Source organism: Melanotaenia boesemani, chromosome 22 (genome assembly GCF_017639745.1).
Source record: "Melanotaenia boesemani isolate fMelBoe1 chromosome 22, fMelBoe1.pri, whole genome shotgun sequence".
NCBI classification, from domain to species: Eukaryota; Metazoa; Chordata; class Actinopteri; order Atheriniformes; family Melanotaeniidae; genus Melanotaenia; species Melanotaenia boesemani.
The window spans coordinates 25,674,472-25,689,889 of record NC_055703.1 but is presented as its reverse complement, the minus strand read 5'-3'; the positions used below and the strand labels follow the sequence as shown (position 1 = coordinate 25,689,889).

The 15,418-nt window shown below is 42.5% G+C and overlaps 1 protein-coding gene across 2 annotated transcripts in view; it reads right to left on the bottom strand.

Moving 5' to 3' along the window:
• Positions 1 to 246: 246 nt before the first annotated feature.
• Positions 247 to 15,418, bottom strand: part of kif26aa (kinesin family member 26Aa) — a 31,048-nt gene continuing 15,876 nt past the window's right edge. For both annotated transcript variants that reach the window (XM_041975423.1, XM_041975424.1), the window contains 5 exons: positions 15,148 to 15,310; positions 9,935 to 12,974; positions 5,531 to 5,724; positions 1,814 to 1,964; positions 247 to 739 (listed from right to left, as the gene is read on the bottom strand). In XM_041975423.1, coding sequence (XP_041831357.1) covers positions 555 to 739; positions 1,814 to 1,964; positions 5,531 to 5,724; positions 9,935 to 12,974; positions 15,148 to 15,310 — 3,733 coding nt within the window. In that variant the 3' untranslated portion in view covers positions 247 to 554. The remainder of the gene's footprint in view (positions 740 to 1,813; positions 1,965 to 5,530; positions 5,725 to 9,934; positions 12,975 to 15,147; positions 15,311 to 15,418) is intronic.

Sequence of the window (15,418 nt, the reverse complement as noted above, 5' to 3'; positions counted from 1 at the left end):
TACAACCGGAATAAAACTAAAAAGCAGGTAGATTTCAGGCTGGTTCTGCAGCTAAAGGAGCATCTTTATTATCACATGAGAATGAATTAGTTTAATGTTCGACTGCGAGGATGATTTCATCTTCCTCACTCAAACTGTGTTGGTGTCAAAGGCAGTTAAACCATCCGTTTTATTCTAATAACAATATCAACTCTTCTGATGTTTCCTCTGATCTCTCTAAACCTAAAGCCTCTTTTATTTCTAAACTCTCATCTTCTACATCCTGTTGCATAACAAATTTAATCAGATCAGCACCATAGAAACATAAATATGATAAATAAGGAAAAGAAGACTTAAATAAATAAGTTTCAGTAGATAATAAATAGAAAGGCACTTCCAGAGCTTCTGTCCTGTTTATCTTCTCTGACCTGATCAGGACCAGCAGCTGGTTGCTCGGCTGTAACACAACAAACATCCGTTTCCATGGCGATCCAGAAAGAGTCCATCAGTCTGTCACAAACATGCTTCTTCTTCCACGTCTCTGTTAATGGGTGGATGAATGAATCAATTGGACGTCACGCCTCCATCCTCTGCTGGCCGCCCGGCACCGCAGCAGTGGTTGTCACGGCGACGTCGAAGCAGGTTTCCATCATCACACGGGACTTGCAGAGATTGACACAGAACTCCAGCTCTGACGTCACCTGAACCAGAGCATCCAGGTACTCCTGGGAGTCCCGGTCCAGGTCCTGGTCCACGTCAACTGGAGGCAGAGGAAACAGACAGGAGATGATGCAACGTTTAAAAAAAAAAAAAAAAAATACGGGAGAAGGAACCTCGTCTGTAACACGAGTCAAACTCAGCAAACCAAGCAGCTTTATTTCTGTAGGAAAGTCTCCAGGTTCAGAAACTCGTCTCCGTTAACGACGGGCTAAAATGTTCTGAGGCAAAGTGGAAAACTGTTGGTCAGGTGGTCAGGTGGATGGTGGATGTGTTCCTATTTTATCCGATCAGATTAATGATCGTTCTCGTCGAGTTCTTTGCAGCCTGCTAACGAGCCATTCTTTTCATTCAGGTGTGTTAGTTAGAGCTACATCTAAAGCATGCAGGGCGGTGGGTCCTGAGGACCAGGACTGAGAAAAACTGCTGGAAATTCTCCCTACGAGTGGGTGTGAGTGGTTGTTTCTCTCTCTGTATTGTCCTTGATGGACTGGTGACCTGTCCAGGTGTACCTGCCCCTCACCTGCTAATCGCTGGGACAGACTCCAGCTTCCCCACAACCCTGAACTGGACTAAGCGGTATAGAAAATGAATTAATAAATAATTTTAGTTTAATTTATTATGGATCCCCATTAATCTTCACCAAAGTGAAGACTACTCTTCCTGGGGTCCACATCTTTTAAAAACATATCATTAAAAAAATAAAACTAAATATTTAAACATAAAATTTAAATAAATACGGTTATGGTCTGTACTTAAAAAGCTCTTTACATGTACGTCACATTCACCCATTCACACACATTCACACACTGATGGTGGGAGCTGCCATGCAAGGCTCTCAACCATGACCCATCAGGAGCAATTAGGGGTTTGGTGTCTTGCTCAGGGACACTTCGACATGAGCTGTCCAGGCCGGGATCGAACAGGCAACCCTTGGGCGACGGAACAACCGCTCTACCCACTGAGCCAAATACAGTAAAAAGAACCAAAAAACTAACGGAACAATTCAGAAATGTTTGTAAGATTTCTGCTTCAACTCCTGGAGCTGCATCAGTGAAGCAGAACTCTGTAAAGCTGCATCGGTTTGCTGTAAACCGGGTCTGTCGGCTCTACTCACACTCTCCGCTCCACTTGCTCGGTTGGAGCATCAGCCGGTTTTTGGCCTCCTCCAGCTCCACCTTCAGCTGCTCGTGTTTGCTCCTCAGCTCTCTGATCTGCTGCTGCCTCCTCTCCAGCATCCTCAGCCGGGCGTTGAAGTAGAGCAGACCCTGTGGACCAAACAGAAACCGGGTCAGATCCAGAACCTTGCAGAGTCTTTGTGCTGCGAAGCTGCAGAGTGTCGGGTGATTTAAAGAAGGGAGGAGGAGGATTACGAAGAGCGGAACGAGGGCCTCTAACCTGCTCTGAGACTTCAATCTGTGTCCACAGATGGATTTAATTAAGAGTCAGCCAGAGATAAAATTAGCATTAATCTGCAGAGTTAATCTGCAGGACGGAGACGGAGGATTAAGGACAGCAGGTGGATCACAGGAAGCCTTTCTGCTTCACACGGGTACAGCTGTGGAAGTGGAAGTGTTTTTACCAGGAGGCATTTACATTTTATTTTAAAAACACTGCAAATAAAAATAAAAAATATTTCTGTCTTTGGTTCTAAAAGATGAACATTTGTTCTGTTTTAAAGAGCTGAAACTGACCAGGTTCTGCCTCCCGGTCCATAAATAACCTTAAAATTAAATAAATAGGAATAAATGGGATTCAGTTCTGAGCAGGGTCAGTTCTTGTTCTCCTTTGTTTTTGCTTTACAAAGAAAAATGAGTGAATTCATATAAACCTGATTCATGTCACCTGCAAACATCAGGAAAACAACCCTCACCCTGCTGGACCTGGGAATCCTATCACTCAGCTTCCACGCAAATATTTGTGGAAGCTGCTGAAAAATCCCCAAAACATAAATGAAACTCTTCTTCCTTTATGTCTCTGACTATAGACGAGCCACCGGCCAGAAATCCAGAACAGGTTTCATAGCTGGAAAATGACCCATAAAATGTTACTGACAAATTTTCTGTTCTCAAACGTCATCAGAGGAGGATGAGGAGCTGAGTTCTGCTGGAATAAGCAGCAAAAAAAAAACCCGTCCATCTAATTTATGGACTGATAATAACCAGATGAGGTGTGTGTGAGACTATAATGTCTGAACATTTATTATTAGATCCATTAGTTTAATTATTTTAGTTATTAAATCTATATTTTATCTAATGTTAATTTAATTTATTATTTAATGTGATTTATTTTTCTTTCCCACTGTTTGATGTTGTCAGCATGCATATTAAAAAGTTTGAATTAAGAATAAATTGAATATTTTCAAAGATAAACATTAGAAATTAAAGTTAATCCCAACAATAAAAACATTCCTGAAAATCCCAGGAAAATTTGTTCAGCTTCTCTCAGTTTAATAAAATTCAGTTTGGTAGTTTTCGTTCATTTTTGCCGACAGACATGCAGAAATAAAAAACTCAGAAGGAATTATAACATAAATTTATGCTGGAAAAATATGTACATTTTTCGTGAGCAGATAGATGTCAGATTTGGTTTTGGGAACCAACAAAATGGTGCCCTGACACATAATGCAAGTTATGAATAATTGAGACTGGCCTTCTCCTCAAAATGTGTTCAGGATTGTATTCTACATGCTTCCAGACATGATTGACTATGAAAAAAAACAAACAGAAAACAACCAAACAAAAACAAACAAAAAGAAAACAAATAAATAAAACAATGACCTCCGGTGGCCATGAGAGGAACTGCATGTGAAGGGTAAAATGCTTTCCATGACGGCTGCATCGTAAGAAGAATGTAGTTTACATCAAACTAAATATTTTTCTTATTCCACTGAAGTTTCCGTTTGTTTAAATCCAAACAGGAAGTGATGAATTGTTTCTGACTGAACTTCTGTTGGTTTTCAGCTCACAAAGTCTCAGTGTTGTGAAATTTAACGTAATGTATGTTAACTAACAATAAACCAGTTAGGTGTTTAGTTGAACCCTTAGAGCCTGATTGGCATGGATCTTTACCACAACTGTGAAGCTCTAGAAGGAAAATACTTCCTTATTAACATTGTCCATCTCCGGGACAAAAGGATGAGATCTGGACACCACCCTGAAGTTTGTTTCAGTGTCCTGGACCACAGATAATTAACTCATCTTAAACATGCACATTTTCACACGTCAACAGGCTGCAGTCAGGACAAACAATATATCTAAGTATTTTTCTGTACTAAGAGGAGCAAGGAAGGCTGCCCCCTATCTCCTTTGCTTGTTGATGTTGCTATTAAACCCCTGGCTGTGTCACTGAGAGAGGATAGCAATTAGCAGAGGAGGATATATACACAAATTTGCATTGTATGCTGACGATCTTCTCCTTTTTCTGTCTGATCCCTGTGATTCCATTCCAACTGCTATGAAAATTATCACAGATTTTGGTCCATTTTCAGGTTATAAAGTTAAAGTCAAATTTTTCCAGTCAATGATAAAGCTGATCAAAGAGCAATGGACACTTACCCAAATCAAGATAAGCAAAGACAAATTTACTTATTTGGGTGTATCAATAACCAAACATTATACGGACCTCTTTAAACATAACTTCAAACCAGCTCTGATGCAGCCCAAAAAAGATGGACCGTTGGTCAAGTCTTCCCTTGTCAGTGGCACAATACATAAATTCTGTCACGTCAAAATGACAAAAATTTTATTTCTTTTTCAAAGCATTCCTGTATATATAGCATAGTTTTTTTTAAGAACTAGATAAAGCTACCTCCCTGTATGTTTTGAATAAGAAGATAATGTGTATCAGGAAGGAGTGCCTGGAAAGACGGAGGGAGCTGGGAGGGTTGGCCATGCCAAGTTACATGTATTATAACTGGGCAGCTAACACATTTAAACATTCGGATTTAACCTCCTGTTGGAGAACGAATGCGGCTTTGGGCACCTATGGAACAGTGTTCCTACAGCCCTACAGCACTGAGTTCGTTAATCTGAGCTCCATTGCTAATCAGTAAGGGATCAACCTGCCATAACCCAGTGACTCTAATAAGAATCTAAGCTAAGAATTCACGTAGCGTTAACTAAGCTAGTGCTACATAATCCAGTTTAATTTAAACAGGAGGCTAGCAAGGCTGCTAGTTGGTTTTAAAGTAACTACAACATGAAAATATGAAGAAATATATCCTGTAACCAGTCTGAGTTTGTATGAGAAGATATAAGAATGAATAGAAACTGAGATATTTCCAACGTTTTTGTAAGGAAGGCCACAGATCAGACTGAGACAGACCCCAGCCCCAGTATCAGCAGCCAGACAGCCCCTAACATGGAACTAGCCTGATAAAGTCTTACCCACCCTCTCTTCCCATGACATGTCTAGCTCGGCCAAGAGGATTCTGATGTTCAACCTCCAGTCGGACAGTTCAGTTTTTGCTTTCTGACACAAAAAAACTGAGTTGAAAAACTTTCTCTGTGGATGGAACATTTGTTTCTGGAGGAACTCACTTTTTTCACATCGTGGAACAGCTGCTGGGGAACAACAGAGAGAGAAAGCAGAGTGAGAATTTACTGGAAACATGCCTCACTCATCATCATCTTCCTCTAAGTGAAAATTAATCAGAGCTGCTTCCTCGCCGACACTGTTCAGCGCTCTGCAGCTGAGGGTCAATGAGCCGTTAACATCGAGAGGCGGAGGCCATAAAGAGCAAGCTGCTTCATTCATCACTGCAACCCTCCTCAGCTCAGGTGAAGATCAGACTTCTTCTCCAGACTCAACCCATCTCATTTCATGTCCTCACCTCTGAACCCGTCACCGCCTCCCTCCTCCTCTGCAGACGCTCCAGGTCATCGATCTCATACACCTTTATCTCAAACGGCTCCTTCAGGGCGCCGCCTAGCGAGGGAAGGTCCACCCACTGACCCCCCACCTTCCTTCCCAGCGAGGAAGAGTCCGGAAGGGGGGCTGGGATCAGCCGCCGCCGGAGGAAGCCTCCTGGAAAAAAAGGAGGATTCAGGATGTGAATAAAATCCAGCCTGTGTTTATAAAGGCTGGTTGGATCAAACTTGGAAACTGGAAGTTTGAAAGGTGGGACAAAAATTACATTTAATCCATTTTTATTCTATTTATTACACTACTTATCAATTAGAGATGTGACTCTCATGAACGAATAGATTCTTTTGAACGGCTCTTTTAAATGAACGAGGTGCAGTCGCGAGCTAAAATTCTCCACGCTGCTTTCACGTGACACGTGTGTGCCATCATAGGAGCCTGATGTCCAACACGCTCCATTTATGTGAATGCATTGAGGGCCAGAAAGTATCGACTGGAAACAAATATTGTGAGCTCTATTTCAAAAGTTTACTCAAATTTGCACTGATGTCGCTTCACTTTATTCTATTTTCTTCTATATTTCTGTATTTTTCCTGTATTTTTTAATCTTGTTTAGTATATTTTAATTGAGGCCTACTTAGACTCATTTACTGACTACTGCAGCACATCCTTCCTGGATGTTAGGGAGAATGTGAAGAATTTATTGATCAGGAGATCATTTCTGGAAGAATCAAACCTTCTGTGGTTATCAGATTGTTGATGGTGTTTAGCAGCAACTCAAATACTGCATCTGGTCACAGTAACGAACAAAGAGTTTAACTTGTGATGCAAGTTGCAAACAAACAAGCTGACATTCGAGCCTCGAGTGGAAGATGTTTCCAGAGAAGCCTATCAGCATGTGAACTTTGATCAGAACTTAAGCATTTTAATGTTGCTAAATATTTTCATGGTCTCTACAGGTTGGAAATGAGGTCCTGCCCCAAGTGGAGGAGTTCAGGCATCTCAGGGTCTTGTTCAGGAGTGAGGGAAGCCTCACACACATTTACCTCTTTATTTACACTTCTAGATTTCTTATCCTGCGGCAGCAGTTGGCTTAATTTAAGTGGTTGCTTTAACCCTTAAAACTCCACCAGATCTCCTGCACCTCCAAGAACTATCGCAAAGATGGTCAGCAGTTTCTCAGGAATGGTAGTGTACAGCTCTGTGGGGTAAATTGTGATGGATAGATAACGCTTTAGATGATCTACGGAAGTTTTCCAGGCATTTATATCCCATCCAGGAGGTTTACAATTCAGCTGCTAAATGTAGTTTTATTCAGAGACTCTGTGGTAAATCCACAATGATCCATGATAGCACCATTACCTATCACAAATTCATCTTAAAAAAGATTACTATCACTACTATGTTGCTACAAGACCTCTATTTTGACCCGGAAATTATGATAAAACCACTTCCTGTCAGACTTTCCACCAATCAGAGAGCCTAAATTGACGGTAACGTCCAATCAGGAGCAGCCAAAGATCAACCAGTGAGCAGAAAGTTCTATGTGTGTGTGAAAAGAAGAAAAATAATGCTCCTCTATGGCTGGAATAAAGCCAAGAAGATGTTTCTGATGCACGGTGGCGCCACAAAGCAGCTGAGCTGGAGTTGGTTTAGTGAGGATAGCAGGTAAATAGTAGCAGGAATAACTGGAAATGAGACAAAAGTGTAAATAAGTAATTAGTTTTTGTTTTGTGTTTGTTTCAATGCCAATATTTTTTCTCCTGGAAGTTCTGTTAGTAATAAATAAATTAGTAATAAATTCTGCTTTCTTCTTCTGGTCGGCCTTTATGCTGCTTTATCTATTGATACATTGATTTTACATCATTTTAGCCTCAGAATCTGCCAGTTGAGGCTGGAAACATCATGTCTGCATGCTGACTGGGATTAAAAGCTTCACCTCCTATAGACTGGTTTATACTGTGTATTTTAACATTTAGAAAAATATCAGATAATCAAAAAATAGCCAAAAATGGCTTGGAGGTGTAATCTGACAAACTAACCAGGAGGAAGAAAGAGCAACACAACAGATACCATTGAAGATTAACATCCTGACTGAGGAGGGAGTGTGTGTGTGATAATTGGATATGTACTCTGGGAATCGGCCTCATGAAACATTCATGATGCAGAAATGAGTTGATCTGACGGTAGGAGGATCACACGAGCACAGATCCAACGTGCACTCCTGGATCTGCAGCATGAATCGTAATCAGCTGGAGGTGGAGGACGCTGCCCCTGCGTTGACGTCTCTGCAGACAGATGGATTCATTGTGCAGCCATGATTTCTTGCATTCTCAAAGGTTCCATAATATTGTTGTGAAGAGCAGCGTTCATCCTATCATCACACCGATATGGCAGCACAATCTGGTAAAAGTCATCAATATGTTAATTTCTCTCTTTGGCTTCCAGAGAAGATGTGTTTCATGGCTCTTAGTTTCGGACTCATTTGCAGACTTTAACCATTAAACCTCATTTTAAAACAAACCCGCTCAGATGAAATGCACACCAGCTTTCTGAGAGGAGCTGATGTTTCATTCATATTTCAGACCTTTTCAAAAAGCCCTCTGCTCTATTAAAAGTTAATTTAAACCTTCAGATAACTCATCTTTATGGTTTTTGTGTCTTATGTTACAAACAGAGCAGCAACAATAATGTCTTAGCTCTGCTTTCACCTTGGAGGAGGAACAGTGGGTTCCCACGCTGCTCTGAGAGTTGAGAAAACTACTTTTTATTCACCATCAGCTCAGACTCATCCTCTTTAAATATCTAAAAGACGCTTTTATAAACCAACTTTGTTCATCATCTTTGACTGCAGGAGGGCAGTGTTCATCGTGGTGAGAGCTGTATGCTTCTCTGTGTCACAAAAACACTTTGAGGTCTGTACAATCTGAGCACAACTCCCAGAAAGAAAAGATGAGCAAGGCTGATAACACTTGCAAAAATATTAAAATCATGATATCAAGATCAACCAAAATATTGGACTCCTGTCTGTTCTGGTCCTGTTGGATCTCAGGGGATCAGAAAATTCTGCTAGAGCAGCTTGAACATGCTATTGTGATTAAAAGAACTGGATTCAGGTGGTTTAAGTCCAGCTTGTTCATGTAAACGATGAGTCTTCTTTTTACAGCAGAGTAAGTCATGGAGTTCCTTGGGGTTCTCTACTTGGGCAGATACTTTTTAAGTTGCACATGAGTCCATTAGGTATTATTATTAGACAGGATGGAAGAAATGTTTATAGTTACGCAGATGATACTTTGATTTGTTTATTCATGAACCCTTCAAACCAGGGATGGGAAACTCCTGTCCTCAAGGGCAACTGTCCTGCCATTTTAGATATTTCTCTGTTCCAACACACCTGATTCAAATCAAATGGATTCAGCAGCTTATTGTGAAGTTCAGCACAAAGACTGGGTGACTGAAACAGGGGTTTTAAAACAAGGAAACATATTAAACCTAAAACACTGTGGCCCTCAAGGTCTGACGTTGCCTATCTCTGCTTTAAACCTTTTTGTTTTTTTGATAAAGCTAGGGCTGGCTTGGGGACCCTAACCCAAACCTTTAGTTATGCTTATATAAGCCAAAACTATTGAAGGATGTCCCATGATGCACCTCTCCTCACCGTGGAATACCTGGGTTAGAAATAGATTATTTACTTATTCAGACCTATAATCTGCTATGAGATGACTTTTGTGGTGAATAGGGGTTATGTAAATAAACTGAACTTAATATGGACAGTCATTTTTGAAATCTGTGGCACCAATTGTTGATTTTAGTGGCTCAATGTTCTTTCCTCCTAGACCATTATCAGGATCCACATTTTTATCTCCACAAAATAACTGAGAGAAGCATAAGAGTGACAGCATCCATTATTACAGTTTATCTTCACGCCTCTCTAGGAGGATGTAAGCATGGACATGATATTAAAAACTGTGAAAGATATTCTTATGGCAACCTGCAGAGGCCGTTTGCTTTGAATCCTGAGTGAAATCTCCAAGTTAAAGTTGCACCATGCAACCCTGATCTTTAAACTCCTTCGCATTCCTGACTAGTTTAATGGCAAAGTGGTTAATTCAACAAACGTACAAGGATATTATTGGAGAAGGAGAGAAAAAAGAGAGAAAGGGACAGAAGAAAAGATAAAACAAGAGTAAATATAGAACTGACTTTTACTATGTGGTAGGAGCTCAGAGTACATATAAGATGCAAGATAGATGAGGGGGGTTCAGTAGTGCCTCTTTCAAGTGTTAAACTGATCAGCTATGTCTCATCTCCACCAACGAAATCACCATTTTAACCTGAAAAAAACATTTCTGCCTCTAAGATATGGACTCACCATTTCCTCTCTTTTTGGGTGATTTGGAAACTCTGCCTCTGTTGGACAATGATGCTCCACTCTCACTCATAGAGTCATGGGCTGATGAGGTGCTGCCGGTGGTCTCGCTGTCTCGGATCATGCTCTCGTAGCCGCTGCTGCCTCCGCTGTGGTAAAACAAGGCGGTGCGGCCCATGGCAGGGGGCAGCTCCCCACTGAGGATGCTACTGTTGTCGCTGCCATGCCCACTGCTGTAGCGCTGTGGCCTCCGAGGTGCCGTAATCTTGCTATAAGGCGATGGCAGTGGTGTGCTGTCAGGTCCAGACCCCTGACTCAGCTGCTTTCTAGGGCTCCCAGCAGCCAGCTCACTGACCCGGCTGTTGGCTGCCCTGTTGATGGCCTGCTTTGTGCCCATGATGGTGCCTCTCCCAGTCTTGGCTCCAGTTCCAGAGCGAGCAGGGGACTTGCCAGTTGGAGGCAGGCTGACATTGCGTCCAGCTGCATGATCAGGAGGTTTTGGGGAAGAGCTCGGGCTCTTGGAGCTGCTTGCAGACATTGTTCGAACCTTTATCCCACCTAAAGCAGCTGTTCGGGAACCTCCGCTGCCTCGGACTTGACCCAGTTTACTGGAGGTCGCAAAACCAGAAAGAGAGACTTGAGAGGACAAGACTGAGGTGGAGGCTGGAAGCCCAAGTCTTGGTACTAATCTAGTGGCCCTGGTGCTGGCGCCTGAAACGACACTACTGTTCTCCTTCAACACCTCAGATTTGGAACCAGCTGAAGTTGGACTTTCACATCTCTCCAGAGACATCAGACTCCCATAGTACCTGGAAGAATCTGCTTTGGCCCCTCTGGACTTCAGGCTGGAAGATGTCTTAGTAGAACCGTGATCGGTCTTTAAACTGGATGTCCTATGGCTGAACGAATCAGCTCTAAGCCTGACTCCGAATTCCTCCTCTGAAGCTGAGGCTTTAGGGAACGCAAACTTTCCAGTGTCGCCGCTGGTTTTTAAGGCACTTGGAGACCTCGTCTTTAGATCTTGACTGGACTGTCGGACAGGTGGAGATGGAGGAGAGATATTTCCAGATCCAGACTTGGAGATTGTGCTGCTCTTTTGTCCATTTGACTTTTTTCCCAGCGATGAAAACCTCAGTGTGCCGATCGCTGATGGGGCTTCATGACTCCATTTAGATTCAAAGCTCTGAGGGGTGGAAATGGTTCCCAGAGTTGTTGCTCCTCGGGTGAGCCTCGGCAGCTTGATGAGAGTATCTCCTCTTCTGCTGGACTTCTCACATCCATCCACGACCCTCTGAGCTGAAGAGGAGGCTTGTGCCTTTGGAGGCCGAGGTACACTGTTGCTGTTCCCTCCAGACTTCTTGGAGGAAACGATAGTTGTGCCACTTCTTGGTGGTTTACCTGCAGAGAGGAATTCAGCCTCTCTGGGATCAAAGTAACTGCTTCCCTGAAGCAAAGTATTTTCGTGTCTGCCTTCTTGCCGGCTGCAGCCCACAGCTGCAGATGAGGTAGGCTTGGTTTTCCAGGGAAGGCTGGAGTGATGGGGAATCTGTGCTGACACTGCAGTGTTAAGGGTGCTAGCTCTCACCTTAGGGGAGCATTTGGGGGAGGCTTTGGTTGAGTCAGGGGATGGCGGGCACTTGGTAAAAGGTGGTTTGTTTGGGGTAGCGGGGTCACTGTCCAGCTCTGAGAAACAGATGCCGCTGTCATTCAATGAGCTCTTCAGGCCATGCTGCAGAAAAGGCTGCCTGTGGAATAAACTTGGTGAGGTCAGCATGAACGAACTCTCTGCAGAAACCGTCTCATCACTCAGGAAAGGCCTGCCTGTCAAACGGCTGCCTTCACTCTCAACCGGCCATGAACTGACTGACGGCTGCCACTCCAGTGGCTCAGCTTCATGCTGTGATGTGTATGCATCGTACTCATCGTTGATGCTGCTAATGATGCTGACTGGACCAGAACCAGAGGCTAAGGCCTGCAGAGATAGGTCAGCATTAAAGTTGAGGAGGTTGGAGGGACGGCCGTTGTCTGGAACCAGACCGTGAGGAAGCTCCTCAACGACAGTGAACACGAGCTCATCCTCCCCGTTCAGTTCCACAGGCTGCTGCAGTGTGACGGTGGTCCTCAAAAAATCCCTGTCCAGGCATCTTCCCAACAGAGCTGCCCGGAGGTTGCTGACTTCAGCAGGGTACCTGCTGGTATGATGGGCCCTGTCCATGTCAGGTGGCCGAAGAGGGAGGCCTTGATAGCTCATCCCTACTGGGGGAATCCTGCTGAGAGCCTCTTCAGGCTTAGGTGCTGCCCTGGAAGTCCTGTGTAGGGATGGTGAGGCTGAAGGCCTAGGCACACCTTCTCTAAGGTAGACCTTCTCACGCACCACAGGTTCTGAGTCCTGGCTGGAAGCCCAGCTGGGCCCCATCAAGCATGGCTGAATGGGGGTGGCTGAGAGTTTTTCCCCGTCTGCACTTGTCCTTTTGGAGGAGTCCTCGAGGCATCCACCTGAGTGGAGCGTGAACTCCCTCTGATCTGGTGCGAATGTTGTTGGTATACTTTCTGAGAGGCCCTGGGAGGAGTTCTTGTCATGTGTGGATGGCAGCATCTCCTCTACAGGTTTAGCAGATCCGGTCTTCACTGCTGGTGCCACTGCAGTCTCTGAGTTGAATGTGGACGGGCCCTCACTGCCATCGATGCAATCCAGTCTCTCCTGCAGCTCTGCAAATGTGTTGCACTTAAGGTGGTTGCTATCAGTCCTAGGTGCTTCTTTGACCCTCTTTTTGTTCAGGGAGGGGATGATGGGGACAAAGGAAGGTGGGCCCTCATTGTCGCTCAGCTCTCGGTCGGATACTGCCATCCCTCCAGGCCCAACGTAGATGACGGTGTCACAGGACTGTTCGCTGCTGGAGGAATAGTCTGGATCACTGGAGAGCAGTAGGGGGATGTCTGGGTCCAGGGCCACAGTCCGAGGGTGGAAGGGCCGAAGATGAGGGGGCCGACGGGTTGGGCCTTCCTCGCAGGAACTCTCCCCTCCAGAGGAGCTGGAGGCATACTGCAAGTAAAAGGGAACAACTTAGATTTAAAAGGCAACCCCCATGTTGGAGAACTTGGTACAGTCTGAGGTTAAAAGTGCAGAGTAGACCTGAATAAATTTAATGTCAGTCAGATTAAATTAACTCCTGTGTTTATGTAGCTTTCAGTCTCTGAAATACAAATACAAGCTGTCAAGTAGATGAATAAGGGGGAGAGTGCTTCTCTTCCCACACAGAAACAACATCAATGATTATCTGTCATATCATGACTCACTGAATTATGACTGCAGGAATCCCTGACCTGATCTGTATCATAACCCTGGCCTCCGGAAATCAATCCAAATACCACGAGACGTTTCATTCACTGTTACATTGTGGAACCAGAAAGTAAAAAATAACTGTGAGTACGCCACAATCAGCTGCTTTCTTTGCATATTTAGTTATATTTTGAAGTTTCTATATTTTATCTCACTCATCTAGATACATATCATCATATGGACAAACTAATATTTGGTCTGTCAGCCTGCAGCCGCATCTTTATATGGGGCTGATTTATGTCAATTTAATGATCAATAAACCAACAGTTTGACCCAAACAAGGAATAAGGATCAAACATAGCTACAATAATCATTTGTAAGATGTTTTTAACCTTACAGTTTGTTTCTCAGGATCAGCAATGATGTTCCTGGATCAATTCGACTTTGAAAATGTTGAAAACCTTTTTATTTTCTTTGGTTTTAACTCTAAATCAGTTGATGCTTTTATGTCTTTTAAGGTTTGTGTTTGGCAGCGTTTGAATTACTGAATGACAGATGAGCTCCCCGGAAGAGATTCAGCTGATATGTTCAGGGGAGCCCTAAAAACGACACGGATGATAGGTTTGGTTTCCGTCAGCATCGTGTCCAGCAGCATTGTTTGTCTGTTGTCTGCTGTGAGCATCCACACAACCACCTGTTGTGCTCCTTTTTGTGGTTAAAGAACTCTCTGTCGCTGTTTCTGATTAAACAAACTGCATTCAGTAGTTTTTTTTAATAGTAGCCATATTTTTGACTGTGCACTAATATAAATGCATGTGTGAAAATAAGGCTCCTCCGAAAGCCCCAGTGTAATCCGAGCCCTGGTGTTTGGCCATTTTTACATTTAATATGGTTTTTACCTGTGTTTTAGTGCATTTAGATACACATATACATTTAAATATTTGGACTTTGTTTTAATATAAACTACTGTGGTCGACATTGTTGAGTTTCTGGTGCTTTATAAATAAATCACACTGGATCCAAAAGTCTCAGAAACCAAATAATAATAATAATAATAATAATAATAATAATAAACATTGTTTTAATATCTCTATTATTTACTAACCATTTCAATTAATATTTGCTGCAATAGCTTTTCTACCTTTTCTAGATTATGGTTCAAGGACGATAATCACCTTGTTTTACATAAAAATACATTTCAAGATCTTTCTTAATGCACATTTATATAAAATACAATAGTTTTACATTATATTGATTTCTCATTTTATTTTATATTTTGATTTTCATTTTGACAAGAATTTTGTCTTTATTTTGATCTGGACATGGCCGGCTTAAAAGCTGACTTAATGTCTGTTCCACCAGTCACAGCCATCGTAGCACTGTCTTCACAAGGTTTTCTGCAGAAAGTTAAACATATACATATATTTGCGGATTTAGCTCAACATATTTCACCATGTTTGGTTGCAAACATCTAGTGTGAAGAAAAAAGTTTCTACATATAGTTCAAAAACAAAATCATGACTCAGAATTGACCTAAAGAAATAAAAATAATGATAATAATAACAATTGTCATTATAATAGCAAAAATATATGTAATATATATAAAATATGTGTGATTTGATATAAATAGTAGTGAATGTATTAATCCCTTAATGTTGGAATTTATTTTAAAAAAATAAAATAAAAATCAATACAGTAAAAAAAGAAAAACAAACTAAATGAAAAAAACACCGGAATAAAATAAAATACAGTCAAATATCATGTTTTTGTCTCATACTGATGGCTGTTTTTTTATTGTTGCAGAATTTGTGATAATCATTGAATCACTATTACTGAATCAATAGGATTTCCTGTCCTGATCCAGCTTATGATTTTACTCTTCTACTTTACTCTCAGCCTCAACTGGATGAATGAAAGATGAAAAAAGGAGGAGTACTTTGGACTTCTTCTTCCTCATGCGGTGGATGCGGGAGGCCAGCTGCAGCGTGGTCAGCGTCTCCATGTAGCTGGCTGGTGAGTCGGAGATGTGGGCGATCATGGTGGTTCGACAGTTGATGTTACCCAGGGATTGGCTGAGCAGCATAGTGAGCCTGCTGTCTCTGAATAATACATCAAGAGACCCTCGTTAGCCCCAAAGAAAGAGGGAAAGAAAGCTGGATGGAGAAACCCCACAGGACCCCAGAGACCCTTCATTACACCATCCAACA